The 17,740-nt window shown below is 40.1% G+C and overlaps 1 protein-coding gene across 2 annotated transcripts in view; it reads left to right on the top strand.

Annotated features, from left to right (window-relative positions):
• Positions 1–175: 175 nt before the first annotated feature.
• Positions 176–17,740, top strand: part of myo1ea (myosin IEa) — a 50,328-nt gene continuing 32,763 nt past the window's right edge. For both annotated transcript variants that reach the window (XM_080495865.1, XM_080495864.1), the window contains exons 1-4: positions 176–418; positions 14,840–14,983; positions 15,967–16,056; positions 17,554–17,648. In XM_080495865.1, coding sequence (XP_080351991.1) covers positions 416–418; positions 14,840–14,983; positions 15,967–16,056; positions 17,554–17,648 — 332 coding nt within the window. In that variant the 5' untranslated portion in view covers positions 176–415. The remainder of the gene's footprint in view (positions 419–14,839; positions 14,984–15,966; positions 16,057–17,553; positions 17,649–17,740) is intronic.

The raw sequence follows: 17,740 nt of genomic DNA, 5'->3' as shown, positions 1-17,740 counted from the left end.
AGCGCTTCTCTTGCGCACGCGCAGTGGTCTCCCTCCCTGTAACTAATGAATATTTAAGTATATTGGAGGCTCAGAGTCCTTTGATTGGAGAGTCTGGCTCCGTTTCCTGTGTAATGTTTGCGAGGGCACTGCTGCTCCTTCTGTAAATCAGCCTCCAGCTCGCAGTCTGAGCGCAGCTCCGCTGTCAGTGTAGGACTGGGATCTGACTGCACAATGGACGGAGCACACCGCTGAGGAAACGCGTCCACGCTGTCTGGACCTTATCGGGAATATCATCTCTGAACTTTGGGAGTTTGTCCTCTGACTTTTAGGTGATACAAGCAAGACTTTTGTTTGTTTCTTCTGAAGCGGCGTGAACTCCACTGAGTCCCTCGCAGATACTGGATCTCGGGGAACAGGGCAAAACGAGGACAGGATGGTGAGTGATGTTTACACTACCTGAGGAACACTGTTTGGACTACTCCTTATAAATTGAATATTTACCACAGGGCCCCTGTTAACTGAGTATGGGTATGAAAACACCAAATATTTATTTTCTAAATAAATAATAACCTTTACTTAAAATAACTTAAAAAACAAAAAACCTTTAACACAAAGTTCTTCTTATTGACATAATGAAAGAAAAGTAGCATTATTACAAGGGACAACGACTGATGAAATATAGAGCATAACATCTCAACTTCTTGGTGCTGTTTTGACCTTTTTGATTATTCTGCTGAACAGGATAAGCGATATAGAAGATGGATGATAAAGTAACTCCTTGTGTATGCTGTCTTCCATCCTGACAGCTTTACTGACAGCCATGTCTGCTTGCTATGAACTGCAGTGAAGATGATTAGAAAGCCCTGGCCCCGAGCTGCTCAATTTGACTTGTCAGGGAGACATTCAGAGAGATGTTATGTCACTGAGACGCATCAGGTGCAGTCTTTTCTGAAGAACCGGTTAGTCCTGGAGAAGACAGCCAGCAGCTGTGTGTGTGTGTGTGTGTGTGTGTGTGTGTGTGTGTGTGTGTGTGTGTGTGTGTGTGTGTGTGTGTGTGTGTGTGTGTGTGTGTGTGTGTGTGTGTGTGTGTGTGTGTGTGTGTGTGTGTGTGTGTGTGTGTGTGTGTGTGCTGTACCTGTGCAGCTTGTTGGGTGTTTATGCATTTTTTTATTTTTTTTATTTTTACCAGGGACAGGTTTTTCCTGGTTGCAGAATGCCATCCCTCCACTAGACAGGCCTCAGCCTAAGTTATGGAGTGTGTTGTGTGGCTTCGTCACTGTGTTTTGGCAACAATCTTGTCAAGTCTCTGTCCTCCATAAAAAAAAACCAAACAAAAGAAAACCAAACTCCCACTTTGGATGCTGAACGTAACAATAGATGGATTAAGCTCTCTGACATAATGGCTGCTTCACGGTGGGTTGGAAACCTTCCATTGAAACAAAGCTGTCGTAATATTCCTCAAGAACCGAAAATACAAGTGTGCACACATCATGTTATGGTATCGTCTCACCTCTTGGTTTTCTCACATGCAGGCAAATTTTTAATATAGCTATTTATTAAAAAAAAAGTTATGGATGGTACCTCCATTGTGTTGAACCTGCAGGCGAGGTTTTCCAGAGAAACCAAAGTGAAAAAAGCTTTCATAACATTTATCCATTGCAGCACAGTTGTTCTCTTGAGCTGCAAATAAAACATGAAAGCAAAATAGCGATAATGAATTACTGCAAATCTTTGCCCCGGGACTAGAATGTGAGGAGTTCTCACAAAGTTTGAGTGATATAGTTTTGCTTTGTTTAACAGTGAGTGATTTAAATTGAAGGTGCTGAGGGACATCACTTTGTGTACAAGTTTAAAGAAACTGACACTTTGTCCTTACGCTTTTTCACTAACACTTTGAAGAAAGTGTCCTAGTTCCTGTACATGGTAGATGAGAGTAGAAAATATCTGATTGTCACCCTCACTGTCTGGAACAGCAGACCCCAGCATCGCTCGCTGGTTCCCTCTCGGCCAGATGCCGAATAGCGAGTCGGTATGACAGCAGATGGTTCACATTAGTTTCTGCAACAGGGAGGTGCGTACTGAGTAACCCCCCTCTCCCTTCATCTCAGAGCTCCTGCTCCATTTTCAAACCCATCACTGGTGCAGAGATTTGCTCTGGAATTCAAGCCCCGTGTCTGAAAACAGGGCAAACACCCATCCTGTGAACCTGGGGAACTCGTTAGGCTTGTTGCTGGAGTTCAGGGCGCTCGCACACTCCTCCTGATAAATTCCATACGTCTTTGTTACCAAGCTGGAGCAATGTTTTCACTGTTGGACTGTTTACGATGATGACGGCTCCACCGTCCTTGTTGTAAATTGTTCTTGTGAAAACGTATAAATGTCATAAAAATGTAAACATGCTGTAAATCTAGCTACACTTTTGTAAAGTGTATTTGAACGTTTTTCTTCCTATCAATATATTTATGTGAAATCTGTTTTGACTACTTTTTGTACCAGTTGTTTTTTTTTTATTCCCAGTAAAAATATTATATTACTGCTACTTTTATTATTTAATCAGAAATTTATTGAAAGCATATGTGGTAGTATTTTGTTCCTGTTGTGGATTTGTTGGCACACAACCACACAGCGATACTGCAGCAACAAAAACAAATGATGGTTTTTAACTGCAGAGATCAACACAACACATTCAGTCGTTTACTTTGTCACTCAACTGATCATCTCACAAAATTTGACAGGTGATATGATGTTGACAGAACATGAGGAGGACATTACTGTCAACTCTTTTTCACTTCTTAATTGAGCAAATGAAGTTGCCACCGTACAGAGTTAAGGCCATGTTGAATAAGGTATTTTCCAAAAGATCACTGGACCTATAGCATAGTTCCCTCTTCTATTCATCGATCTTAAACCGTTTGATCCTATTTAGTGTCACAGCATCCTGGAGCCGGTCTCAGCCGACTGTTGGTCAAAGCATTTGTATGGTCCGACACATCAGCAGTCACAAACAGTCACACGAACAGAAAATTTAACGTTACCAATGAGCAGTCAGATAAAATACATATGAGAACATGCAAAGTCCAATCAGAAAAGCCTTCAATCCACATGGAGGGTGCTTTATGTCCTGGGGCTTGGTGTCTTGTCCCAGCCATAGATTATTCACAATGGCTGTTGACAAAAGGATGTTGCTACTTCAGCTGATCAACAAAAGCCATCGCAAAGCAACTGGACAGTGTTGAGTGATGATTTTACTACACACGTTTCAGTGGCGCGTACTAACCAGTAATAGTTTATTGGCAAGTGATCTGATGGTGAGCACATGTTTACCCATGCCAGTGGCATCTGTCGCTGTAGGATAATCGGCGGTGGTAAATATTACTTCAAGTTTATGTCTGCTGCGAATCGTGAGCCGCTTAAACTGCTTCCAATGTAGATGATTAATAAACTAAAGGTTTACAGCTGTGGTTTTGACGCTGTTATCTGTGATAAGATACACCAGGAAGTTTAGTTTCTTTTTTCTTGGACCATGAACCAAGTTGTTCAATAACATGACTTTCTATTTGGAAAATACGGCTTCTTTCATCATGGACACGAAACAAGGTCAAACTCATGCATAACGTGCTCCTGTTATCTCCGAGAGCCTCCCACTGTCCCCCGCCAGCCAGTGTTTTAAACTCCGTGTCAGTGACGGGGCTGCAGCTCTGGCCACTGATAGCCTCATTTGTCTTTATGCTGCAGTTGATTTGACATTTTGATTGCTTATGTTTTTGCTCTACTTCCCATTTGAGAAGTTGTTTTGTCACAGGTGGATAAATGTGTCTCTTTTGCTGAGGTTCTGGCTCTGGTAGTGTGAGCAGTAGTGCTCTCATGTGAAAATAAAATGGTGTGTGTGATTAAGTGTTTTACAAGGAGCTCGGCTCTCATGCTGATTCTTCAGTTGTCCTCGAGGTGATTTCTGTTTTGTTGCCATTCGCTCTGTGAAAGTAAAAATTAGGGGATTTGGGCAAAAACAGGACAAAAATTAAAATTTTCGACATGATCTCAAGTTGTGTATTTTCAGTACTGAGTATATGGGGGGAAAATGAGACGATGGTTAAGAAGGAACCAAGGAGTGAGTCAAACCTTTTTAAAGGTCTGTCAGCTGTTGAAAAACATAAGCGAAGTGCCTGGAAAACAAAGTCAAAATTAGCTGCTTTGAATTACTTGTCTTTTTTTGGCTCATATCTCATGGCAGGGCTGAGTCATCACATTTCTGTCTGAGGAATCACACAGTTTCTGGAGTGTCAGAATAGTTTCCTCCTGACCCTGATGATCATCCATAGCCACAGTTGTGTGTCCTTTGTGTCGTTGTGCTTACTACTGTATATGTTACTACTGTATATATTGTAGTGTATAATTTAAAAATGTGGGCCTGAGGTTTTAGAAACTGATCAACTATTGTGATCCTCATTTGTTTACATTTGTACTAGATGAAGGTCACAATCTACTCGATAAACTGTGTGCCTGACTTATGCTGTGACAGAGATGTATTGTTGTCAGGTAAATACTCTTATCCTTCTGATAACTTTTGGCTTTTTACAAAAGCAATGTCACATAAAGGACAAAAAAAATACTCTGACATGATCCACTGTGACATTGCTCACACTAATTTACTTGTCCACGGTCAAAATTGTGACCACTCTGACTGTACGATATCAGGTGATCATTGGATACGCTATGATTTTGAATGAGTATTTCAATATCATTATGATTCCTTGTGATTGATTAAATATTTTGACATGCAGACTAGAACATGAATGCACAGTGATTTTAAACACAATTTCTAGCTGTGCTGTCAGGTTTTTTTTTCCATATGTCTATGGTGCATGTTGATATTGCATTATGGATAAGCTAGTTACTGATTGTGCAACTTTTCGGACCATACACGGTTGAAATCAGTGTTGTGCATGCTTGAGCTGAACCTTCCACAGTGAATGAATAGGCAAGGTAAATCCAGTCAATCCAGCTGATCTTGATTTCTGGGGCTGGGAGTATAGATGTCCATTTGCTACATTGTCACTGCGCTCCTCTGCAGTAATTGGCAAAATTATTGCGTATGCTGTGTGTATACTGTGATACTTTTCCTAACAATTGCCGAAATAAATTGACTCAAGAACTTTGTGTCTCTTGTGGATTTTACTCAGTCAAGAAGTGATATTATTGTTACCTATCTATCTATCTATCTATCTATCTATCTATCTATCTATCTATCTATCTATCTATCTATCTATCTATCTATCTATCTATCTATCTATCTATCTATCTATCTATCTATCTATCTATCTATCTATCTATCTATCTATCTATCTATCTATCTATCTATCTATCTATCTATCTATCTATCTATCTATCTATCTATCTATCTACACACCAACTAGTTTAGTTTTCACAGGGTCGGACATAGGATGTGATCAGAAATGGCACATTGAGCCACTTCACTGTATTTATGTGCGCTCAACTCAGCGCTAACACCACCTGACATAAATGATACATCTACGTCTATCAACTTCACATTATTCCCTCATTTGGGAATAATCATATTTATTCATTTAGTTCAGACTGGTGATATGATCGGAAGCAGCTCAGTGGCTTTCGGAGCTGTTTGACAAGTGCATGAATTCGATGGCTGAGTCATTCATTAAGCTCAATTTTAGCTGTGATTACACCATAGTTGAAAGTCAGCATCATCAAACTTTCCCATTCATCACAAGCATGCACCACACCCAGGTGTCCTGTAAGAGAACACATGGGTGGGTTTGTCATTGTCCTAAATATGGAGTCCACAGCTTTTTTGTTTTTGTTTTGTTTTGGGTACAGTAAGATGAACAGCTTTGGTGTGGGTCTGTTCGGACACACGATCCTGTTGATCCTGTTGGATGATGTGTCTGATGCTTTGAGAACCTCGCTTAGATTTTGAAGTGTTGAAAAATGTCATTCTTCTTCTGACCTTGATGTATGGAACTGGAGCTCCTCCACCCTGCCAACCAATGATCTTTCTGTGGACGGGGAGGGGCAAAAACAAGTTTTATGAGTCGGTGCAAAAAGCAAATCTCTGCTCTAAAGCCAAACCTATAATTTTCAGCTGAGTTTGTTTGTCCACTTTAGTTGTGTTAATGATGGGATTTTTGAAATTGTTCGTAGATGTACTTAAAGCCATTTACAGCAGGAAAAATAAATATTCAGAGTTTTTTTTTTTCATGTGCTTTGATTTAACACATAATAACTGTTCTCTTCTTTCTTTGATAACAGTAGAAAGTGAAACTATACTTGTGTATCTTGTGTCCAGGTTGCTAATGTCAATACAGCTTTTTATCCCTCCACTGATTAAAGCTTGAGGCCCTGTTGTGGCACATTGCCTTAGCTTGTGAATTATTTTCCACTGCGCATAGTTTATTTACATTCAACCACTACTGAAGTTGCTTCAAAAGGAAAATGCTGTGCTCTGTAGCATGTGTCTTGTGTAGGATTTCAGCCGGGTTCCACCCCGAAGCCACATTCTCTTTGATATTCTATTTTATTGGCACTCTTACTGTTGTAATCCATATAAAAGAATAATTTACTTTGAAACGTTGGGAATCAGCAGCTCTCTAGTTTCCTTACTTTCCTACGATGGTGAGATAAGGCTGCTGAAGAGATGAGACTTTGTGTTGGTTCGGTTTGAGATGTGGTGAAAAGCCATACAGTATCTGTTTACAAATGATCATTGTGTCCTCTTTTTTTTTCTGGGAGGGGTGGTGTTCGGCCCTGCCCTGCAGGCTCAGCAGTATAACATCACCCCGGCCAGTCACTGCTCATGTTTCCCAATGATGCAGAATAATATCTATTCATTTATTGTTCCCTTGAATGTGACCTCAAGCATTGAAGGGAATAAACAAGGAAAGCCATGGCAGGCCCGCTGGTTACATTAATCATAGTGGTGTCATTTATATTCCAGGTAACCACGGGCATAAATCACATTGCAAACTTGACGAGGGATACCTGGGTTGGGTTTAACACTTATTTCTGAAGCATGTGCATTTCTTGAGCATTTACAGGAAGAAAAATAATTATAGCTATATACATTTGACAATTCAAGTGCGTCATTGACTTTGTCTTTGGCTTCAAGACGAACCGTTCAACTGGGCTATAATGGACATTATATGGCAACAACTTCCTGGTCGAAGAAGTGTTAATAAGCAGGATAAAAATGTATCAAGATCTATTGAGCGTAGACTTGCAGGACTCGAGTGGCTGCTTCCTCGTTCCCCAATGGACTTTGTAGCGGCTGTGCTGATGACCAGCAGCATTTGAGGATATGATTTATGGCTGAAAAGGCACAGCATGGGTATGATCAATTGGTGATCCCAAATTGTTGGTGTCAATGTGGGTTTATGAATGTTTACCTGTGCTTGCCCTGTGATGAACTGACCAGGATGTACCTTGTCTTTTGCCCAAATGTCAGCTGGATAATATCTTGGATTAAACTGGGGGTAAAAAAAGTATGGACGGATCAAACAATAATGATTCAAAAAGCATCTACAGTCACAAACATTATAACTAGTGTGTCTTGAGTTCAAGGTGAGCAGGGTGTTCTCTCAGTCTGTTGGTAAATTGTAGAAAATAGAAATAGATGGTCCTTGAAAGGCCCAAAACATTGTGAATAAATTTCTGGTTACATCAACTTTTACTGTTACACAAAGGATTTAAACAAATATTACCATCGCGAGCAGAACATGTCAGCATGGAGACTTGATCTTTCTTTCGAGAATCAGAGCAGACTAAACAGACATTTCTTTTCAATCTGTTGGATGTGAAGCGACAGGTGGCCTCTTTTCTCTGTCCTCTGTCTTCAAGCCAAATGTGATTGCATGTTGGCTGCACTGCTACAAAATGTGGATTTACTTTTCTAACGAACCTTTGTTAATCTTTAACTCGACTGACTGTCATGCAGTATCAGAGCATGAGTTGAACTTTGACAGCTGTTCAGCCAAATTCTAAATGAATCCCCCTTGTGTTCCAGGATTACAGTATCTTTCCTGGAACCAGAGTTACTATGTTCTTCACAGTTGTAGCTTAAAAGAATTAACGCGGCAACAGTAGTGGATTTACTTTTTATTCAGATATTAGCATCATCTGTAGTTTTCAGCATCACTTTTATGGTGTGTTTTTTATTTTTTTCTGCTCGTTGCTCAGTGTGACCTTAATGAGCATCCCATCCCTCCGAAGTTTACCTTGGAGGAGAGTCTCTCTGCGGCACGGCACTTTCTCCTCTGTTTAGATTCTCCCACTACTGTTTCAAAGGCTAAGTATCACGGTCAGTAGTCATTATGCATCTGGTTCGATTGCGCACGGTGAATAATCGTACACAAAAAGTATAACGTTAGCAACGGGGGCCAAGAGGAAAAGCTTTTTTGGAGAAAACACCCTCTTGAGCTGTTTGCGTTTTCAGCTGATCTATCTTTCAAACCTGATAAGACAATGGAAGAGCAAAACATGGTTAATATCATGCCATGTTGTACTTTGCAGCTATTTGCAGCTATTCATTGACTGCTTCTTCTTGAATGGCCAGTCCTGTCAACAATTTTAGTCATAAATAGTGTCCCCCAAAAGAATGACTCCTAATACAAATATTCCATATTTATGTTCTGTTCCTTGTTCCTGTCTGTTTCAAGTGTGTATATTTATAGTTTATAGCAAGGGAGTCAAACTTATTTTAGTTTAGGGGCCACATACACTCTAATTTCATCCCGAGTTGGGTGGACGAGTAAAATGACTGCATGATAGTGTAAAAAGAACCAGAACTCCAAAACTTACACATTATTTTTTCCATTGCACAATTCTTTCTGGAAGATCTCAAATCCTCTCTGCATTTGTATTTCTCTTCAGACTGATGTTGGTAAAAGCTTCTTAATACACATGATTGGTTCATTCATCATCGTCACAGTGTGGTAATGCTACTTTCCTAGTAATACAAGAGACTTATAAGAGACTTATTTAGGACTGCTGCTTAGATGTGTGTGATACCAGATAAAAAATATGATACAATTAATCTGATACATGATTTACAATAAATACAAACTCTGAAGTAAATAATGATAATGTCTTTATGCTAGGAGATTTGTTCTTCAAAATCATCATGTTCTTTCGTTCACCAGGATCTCATGCAAGCTGTAATTGTTTTTATTTTGCTTGTTTGTTTGTTTTATGACCTCACACGCTCAGATTTATCTAGTGAGCAGGCCTCTAATGTAGCTTTGCTCTATCTGAGTGGCCAAATATGTTCACAAATGTAGTATCAATTCACATTTCATGGAAGTATAATGTATTGCAGTTCAGTTGGTCTTTTACGATGTAGATATGCCGATATGCCATTACCGTGTTGTCTTTGTCCTTTTTATGCCTTGCAAGGTCATCCTGTGGACTGAATTGCACCCTGCTGCTGCCCGGTTTTAACCTGCAGACCGTTTACTGTGTATCTGAAATCTCTTGTTTAAAGGATAAGATTTATGGAAGCATATTCTATGTTTTGGCTCTTGTTTCATCAGTGAGCTTACATGTCTCTCAGCTTTCTGTGAGCTTAATCTATTAAAGTAGAGATTTGCATGTCGCTTGGTCTCAAAAAGTGTACGTGGGGCTATGAGCAGGAACTTCCTTTTACTTGTCAGTAAATTCAGGAGACTCACAAATACTACAGTGAGAGTGAACGTAGAAGAAATACATGGGGGCTTTTGTGTTTCGCTTTGCAACGAGTTAAACGGTTGTGATGGCTTGACTGTTAAAAGTCTATTGCTGGGTTGGAAGACAGAGTTTCCCTCCAAGTGACTGAACACATCTGTGTGGGGCAGTTTTGCCAAACAGCTGCTGTTTACAGCTCCAGTTCATTACAGTGTGACGACTATGTCAATTTGTTAGGCAATATAAAACCGACTTGGTTGTCATGGATCACCTATGTTGATTTAAGGTCGTTTTCTGCTGAGGTTTTATAGATTACACTGAAATCAGTGTTCGCACTTACTGAATTTTACTTCACAAAGACTAAGAATCTTTATGTATACTTGGAGCATGTAATATATCATTTCCAGATTATGGGCTGAAGCGCTTGGAAAACTATGGCATGGTGCATAAGAGTGTGTGTTTCGCCTGCGTGCAACATTAACTTTATATGTGACACATCTTCATGTCAGGGTTTTGTGTCTAGATGTATTGACAGTCAGAGACTGTATACTCTATACTGTATTTTTCAGCAACAAATTTAGCTGAGCTAAATATTCTCAGATTACAACTTAAAGTAACAGGCAATGAGGGCTGCTCTCCTGTTGTTTTTCATTGTTATAATTAACAATTGGGCCACTGATTAGGTCATTAATTGCTTGTATGGCTCATTACAAGCAATACAGAAGTTTATTCTCAATCGGTTCATTGTAAAACCCTATAGATGAGTTTTAGGGGTTTCAGGTTTGTCTGGCATGACCCAAATGGTCCAACTGTGATCTTTAATTTGTGATACATTTTCAATGAGATTATTATTGATTATCTCCCTACACAGTCTGTGATAAGTACTGATGGTCTCTCATATAAAGCAGACAATAGAACATTTGTATTTATTTGTTTGTTGATGGTGTAGATTTTGAAATTAGGATAGGATTGATCATGAATCTTTTCATTTTAGGGCAGCATTTGATCTCGAAAGCAGGTTAAGTACACTGGCACATGGTAGCACGTCTAATCTAAAATCTGGGGGCTTATCAGAAGTGGGGTTTTTCTTTGGTTTTCTCCAGTCTAAAGCCTCGGTCCTCTTCACTGAAGTGCTTGGCACATGCAGTCCATGACCTACTGAATTAGACCTCCTTGTAGAACTAAGTGTTCCTAAGCTAGATTTAGCATCCGAAGCTTTAATGAGCACATCCCACAGTTTCTTAGTTTCCTTCCTTAAAAATGCCTTTTTTTAATCGCATGATGTCAAGTGGCAGATGTGCTGCTTTAGAGGAACTAAACCTGTCTGTGCTGAAGTGTTTCATTCATTCTCTTTATATGTTATTCTGCAGTCATTTGCTTGTGTTAAACTTTTTCCAGACTTGAGAGTGATAAACGGCTTCGGCTTATTTTGGGAACCGGGATTTTGTTCTCATGGCTTTTATCCAGATTTTGTCAGAGGGCAGAGCCGAAATCTTCGTCCTCCTTCCACATGGAAGGCTGTGTGTGTCAAACCCTGGTGTGGAGAAGGAAAATGGTACAGGAGGGAGAAATGAGGGGAAAAGTGCCGCTTATGATACTGTATCAAACCCATCCATTTCCTGTACCCCGAGCCAGAGTGGCTCAGCGCTCTCCATATATGGTAATGGTATTTGCATGAAGGGAAAGCCTGGCCTTATGGATCAGGACTCGTGCTGGAATTCCTCAAGTACTGGGGAAAAAAGTCTGCTTCTGTTTTGAACGTGAACGATCAGATTGTACGGCTTAAATGAAAACTAATCAGCTGTCTTCTCAGATTTTCTTTCTGCTTACGTTCATTTTTCTTTTTTTATATGTGAGCATATGCCGAGTTTACCATCAACGCGTCCGTGACGTCAGACATAATTTCTTCACTGTGCCCGTCTGTGTGTTGCTGTGCTCTGAGGGAAGGCTGCGGTTCAATGGCATTGCTGTTGTTATGGCTACTATTACTCCACATTGTACCAGATGTCCCTTGTGTGTGCTCATGAGTGCTCGTGTGCACACCTCTGCACCACAGGCCAGCAGTGACTCACATTTCCTTCATCTCTGCTTAATCCTTAAAAGGATTTGTTGCTCTAAAAATCTATGAAAGGCAGACTATTGTGAGAACTTGTGCCCCATGATATTTGACGTAAAAGGGGTGAGGTGTTATGTTTTGTATAGTTGCACATAAAACTAAATTACCAGTCTGAAAGGGTTTGAATGGTTTGTTACATAACCGGTGAAACATCTGTTAAAGTATTTTATGTGTTCACCTGAGCTCTGAGACCTTTTTAAGCATAGTTTGTTGGGGGCTAATGTATATTTTTACATGTTGCTGCCAAATCAGTCTGTTCAACCTCTCTTAAATATTTCCACAACTTTATGCACATAAAACATTCACATACACTTTTGCCAAATGATTGGTGTGTACATAAAACACACAATGGATTTAATTCAAAATGAAGGCTGTGCAGTTGAAAAACTCATACCTGTGAGGTGGGATGACTTCATACGATCTTTCATTTCTCCCTCTGTCTCTCAAATATTTGTTTTTGTGAACTAATACTCAATGTTGCCTGCATGCATAAACCAGTGCTTTACCTTTCACTTTGCTGCCAAAGTGATGGCGTGAACTTATTGTTGCATTTACATCAAGAAAATATAAAAAACTTTGTGAGTGATGGAAACTTTGATTTGTAAGACCGGCCAATTAAAACAAACAAAAGTTGGTGAGTAACATTTTCCTCAATGGAAATTTAATAAATACGCATAATTGGCAAGCCCACTCAGTGTGAGTGTGTGTGTGTGTGTGTGTGTGTGTGTGTGCAGCCTCACTATCCTCTGCAGCTCTTCCCTCAGTCCACTGCAGTAAGTTAGCAAAAATATTTTCTTAGTCCGCTTGCCTCATTAAACAAAGTCTAAGTCAAAACAGATGAAACAGTCATCAGAATATTTGACATTTCCCTCCTACGTCTCCACCTTATTACCTCTAACTCCCCAAATCACTGCGCTTTCATTCCAGACATAGCAGTGAGAGGTTAAATATAGCATGTTCAATTATTTTCACTTCGTGGTTGGCCTCTCTCATAACATCCAGTTCCCTGTTAAAGAATAAGATTTTGCTCTGTCAAGCTGATGCTATAATTGATTGCAAAATTCTACAAATTCTCAGTATAATAAGCACATTTATCTTTATTGGTGAAAAGAATAATGAAGAAAAGTTGGTGATCAACACAAGTTTCTTTTGCAGGATCACCGACACTGTTTTGGCTGTAACTCCACTGTGTATCCTGAGCTGTATGTCTTTTTTATGAAAGTGCCCGAAAAAGTGAGCCCAGTCAGCAAATTCTCTGCGTGAGAAGTATATTGCCTAGGCATCCCAAACAATAATATCTTATGTGAAAAAGAAGAGTAGCGCTCACCATCCTGCAGTTTGACTATTTCTGACATGAAGAACACCGTGACAAATCACTTGCTTCCTTCTTTTTAGGGGTTTTCTCCTGTAAATTTCACATTTTTCAGACTGTAAATCCTTCAGAAATTAGTTTGCTCATAAAAACAAAACCAATGTTATGCAGTGTGTTGTTTTATGCATTCGCAATATTAACGTCAGTCTCAAAACTACTAAAGATGCATCAAGTGTTCAATAATGTTTGTTTTCTGCTTGGTTTTTCCTTGGGCTGATCTTTTCCATAACATGGCTTTGTTGCCTGAGACTGATGTTTGGATCTTTCCCTTTCCTTTCATTCATTGTCAGCAGTGACATCACCCTGGTATTGTCGATAAGAAAGGCAGCTGACAAAGTCTGGAACACACGTTAATCTGTGTGATCTGGAGAAATAATCCAGAAATAATTTGCTGCTTCCCTCCTGAGGGGCAAATAGAGCAAAGTGCTGTTAACATTCCTCACCATCTCCCATGCGATGACTTAGTCTGTAAAGGAGTTTTATTTTTGCTGTAAATAATAAAGTCTAATAAAGTAAAATAAAGCCACTCTGGAGGATATTAAAAGCCTCTGGCCCTCCTTCTTTCATAGTAATTTAGAGTTAATTACTGAACACGCAATCATTTTCCACTGTGTTTTCTGTTTGTTTTACTGTGTTTACCTTGTTGTCTTTTTCTATGTTTGTTTCCTTTACAGTTGGATCAACTGTATTTTAGGAATTTTGCCCTATTTGTTGGTCTGGGTAAATGTTTGGTTATGAAGGTAGTGTGATAGTGAAGACTTCAGGTGTGGCCTTCACTGACGATGTTATTGCTCCAGTTAATAAAATAGCTGGAAGCTTTAATTTTATCATGGTTTTTTTTCCCAGCATTTTCATTTTTAAAGCTTCTCTTCAATGTAGGAGCTTATTAACGGTTGTATTATTAATGGTTGTAAATGAAATAAAACTTAATTTACCTGCACATTAAAAAAATAAAGTAAAAGAAAAAAGAAAGACGATGCACTTTTTCTGCAAATAACGATGCCATCTCTTTCTAATGAATGAGCAATTTTTTTCCTTTGGCATTGTTTAGATTGCAGCTGTGCTCGCTCCACACTTCCTGACTGGAGAGGCAGGAAGTCAAGAGTTAACTTATGTGTTGACTAATGTTCTGGATGCTCTCCGTGGCTTTGAGTGGTTCTCCATCCAGGAGAAAGAGACTCACTCCTCGCAGCACATTGTGACCTGCGTCCACAGTAGCCAGACAATACTGACTCATAGCACATGATGAATGACCTCAGCTCCCCAGAGACTCACCCAGCTAAAAGAAAAACAAGGACGCGGGGAGAAACCAGAGTGTTAGCATGTGGAGAAAAAACAATCATAGCGTCTTTAAGACTTGAATAAACAACATAAAGCACTTCTGGGAGTTTAACTTAGCTTTGCTGCAAAGTAAACATGTTACTGGGACCAGAAAATGTGCACATTTGGAGTTTTTCTGTTGGAGTTATAACAACCATTTTCCCCTGCGTTTTCATTTTTTATCTGATTATCTCAGCAATGAGTTAAAACCATCTCAGCATCTGAATGTGCTGAAGAGCAGTTTACTGTAAATGTACATGTGTGCGACCCCGAGGTCAGACTCTTGAATTCATTCACGTCTTCACATTGTGGCCTTCTGAGTGAAATAACCACTGTACGTTGTGTGTGCTGTGTTGCAGGGGAGCCGGGGTCACTACCGGTACCACTGGCAGAGCCACAATGTCAAACACAGCGGGGTGGATGACATGGTGCTGCTCAGCAAGATCAACGAGGACGCCATCGTGGACAACCTCAAGAAGAGATACATGGATGACTACATCTTTGTATCCTTTGCTTGCATTTGTAGTTCACACCCCTGTAAGAAATATCTGAGCCCGTCTTATCCCTGCTATTCCCAGAATTGGCTGAATGGTCATTCACCATGACGGATCAGCAGTGAGTAACGAGTCGGTGTTGGAAAGTGACACATTACCCTTGAGACTCTGCCATGTTCAGAGGGGAAAATGCCTCTTTGTACATACCCGAACCCCATCTCTCACACCACCGCTCGCGTCAGGAGTCAGGCGGACTCCAGTTTGGCCTCATGGCGATGTGATGTGAACGAAAAGGTGTGAGCACCAGCAGATTGCATAATGGAGAAATGTGGAGTCTGTTTCCATCGAAGCATTCCTGCTATCCTCTGAGCAGCCGGTTCTGATTGTGGTTTGAGGGACTTTATGCTGAAAGCTGTCATTTTCGCACAGTCCACTGCACAACTTTTCGACTTTTAAAGTGCAGTTGTGGCTAACATGCATACGTAAGCTGTTCATGACCTGAATGAATGAATGAGTGAATGGCTGCTTTGAGGCCCAATGTTGAATGTTTCCAAAACGGCTCATTACATAAACCTGATCCATGATCTCGCGCTGCTCCAGATTATGGAGGTTAGTGAAGGCTGGGAGTTCTAGTTTCGACAGCTCTGAGTCAGCCCTTTGATTTGGGTCAATAAATAGCTGTAACTGTGAGGTTTGACTGCCAAGTGTGGGTCACTGTGGGCCACCCACAATAGCAGCTTTATTTGCCTTGAGCAGCGCTTTGGCCTCGGGGCATAAAACCTCACAGTGTTACATGGTCGGCCTTTTCTCTGTTATTTGTAAGCTCTTCATACTTATTTAGGCCTGATCACTGCAGTCCTGTTACACTCCCTCACCGTAAGGACTCATTCAGATTTATTACATCCGTTCAAGAGATGGCGATCACAATATTGTACTACTGGTCTCTGTTCATTTGTCATCACTGTATGATCTTTAACACGTAACCTCACCAGACATACATCGGTCCTGTGCTCATTTCGATCAACCCCTTCAAGCAGATGCCGTACTTTGGGGAAAAAGAAATTGAGATGTATCAAGGCGCAGTAAGTAGATCTCATTATCTTATCTAAGGCAGCACACAAAATGTTGTAAACTATCACACTGTAGAGGCACTGATGTGGTGATGAGGCGTCTGGAAGTTTAAGATGGTTACCTATCTGGAGGAAAAATGCTTTCCAATGAATTGGTTTAGATGCGGTACAAACTTTCCAGTGGGCTGGCGCAGATGTTGCTTGACTCAACCATTGAGCGGGCTTGGCAGCACCTTCACAGAACAGCCTGTTCCAATGTGTCTCCTCTCTTGGCCAGCCGGTTGACAGTGGGCTTGTCTCTTCAGGCCAGGAGCACATTGAAGGGCTTTGAAAGTTCTGACAGTCAAATGACGGACAAAATGTGCACCAGACTAAACAAATTTATCAGTTGGCTTTTTACAGTTTTACAGTATTTTTATACGGCACCTGTGAAAACCAAGGTCCTGCTAATTACTTTTTAGTGCTTTACAATGCTTTGCCCCTTAAAAATATGAATAATAAAGAAAGAAGGTCATGAAGTTCATGCTGAGGCTGCTTTTAGGCCTCAAGTCTCCATATTGTCAATCAATGTGGCTTATTTAACAAGACAAAAAAACTAAATGGGAATGAAAAATCGTATTAATGTGTAAATATTTAAAAAAAATAGTTGCAACAATGCAGTCAATCACTAACAGTACAGGAGAAAATGATACAACTGTGCAGTCACAAGAGCCCGGAAAACTCATCTCTCTGTCTTTTAAGAATTGTTTTGAATTTACCCAAACTTGTAAGTTCTGATAGTTTCAAGTCTTTTGGCGTCTCCTTTCAGGACATTTTAAAAACCTTTTTACACAGTTTAGTTCTGACTCTTGGGATATACTGAGTGCATAGGCCATAATGGCATATACTGTAGATATGTTGGGAGAAGCCCAAGAATACATTTAGAGATAATAGCCAGCGAGTGAGTCTACCAACAGATCGAGATTAACAGCCTGCTGTGGCATGCAAAGTGCAGTGATGTCCAAGATGGCTGCACCTAGTAATGCAATGCAAATCTCAATGGCACACAGATATCCAGCAATGCATTAAAATCAAAGTGCAGGATTTTACCAGTCCGTGGATGTGAGACCACTGCGTGTCACTGAGTGTCATGCAGCATATCGTCATTCACAATGTCCATTTAAAAGAAAAACAGCCGACTTGTTTCATATTTGAACACTCCTGCTTTCAGAAAACGTTTCCAGAATAGGAGTAAAAAGTCTACAGTTCAAGCTGATCGATATGAACATTCTGTCCAACTTTATCAGCTGCATTTACTCTCTCTAATGTAACACGCTAGTTTTGCCTCTTCACTGTCAGGAAAGTTATTTTGTTATTTGTGCTGGCAGTTTGTAATGGTGTGGAGCTGGAGTTGATTCTTCTTCTTTTTATTCATCTTAATTATTATTATTATTATACATTTTACTTTACCTGAACGATTCAACTGAATTGTTGGGATTGATTTCAATGTAATGCTTTTCTCTTTTTCAGGCTCAGTATGAGAACCCTCCTCACATCTATGCTCTGGCCGACAACATGTACAGAAACATGATGATCGATCGTGAGAACCAATGTGTCATCATCAGGTGAGTTCTTTTTTTTTTTTTTTTGCCTTTGTCTGTCTTCTACACAGCTCACGAGGAAATGACAGGTGAATAGGATATTACATAACCTCATT

This window comes from Blennius ocellaris, assembly GCF_963422515.1.
Source record: "Blennius ocellaris genome assembly, chromosome: 1".
Classification (NCBI taxonomy): Eukaryota; Metazoa; Chordata; class Actinopteri; order Blenniiformes; family Blenniidae; genus Blennius; species Blennius ocellaris.
This window is presented reverse-complemented; position numbering and strand designations above follow the sequence as displayed.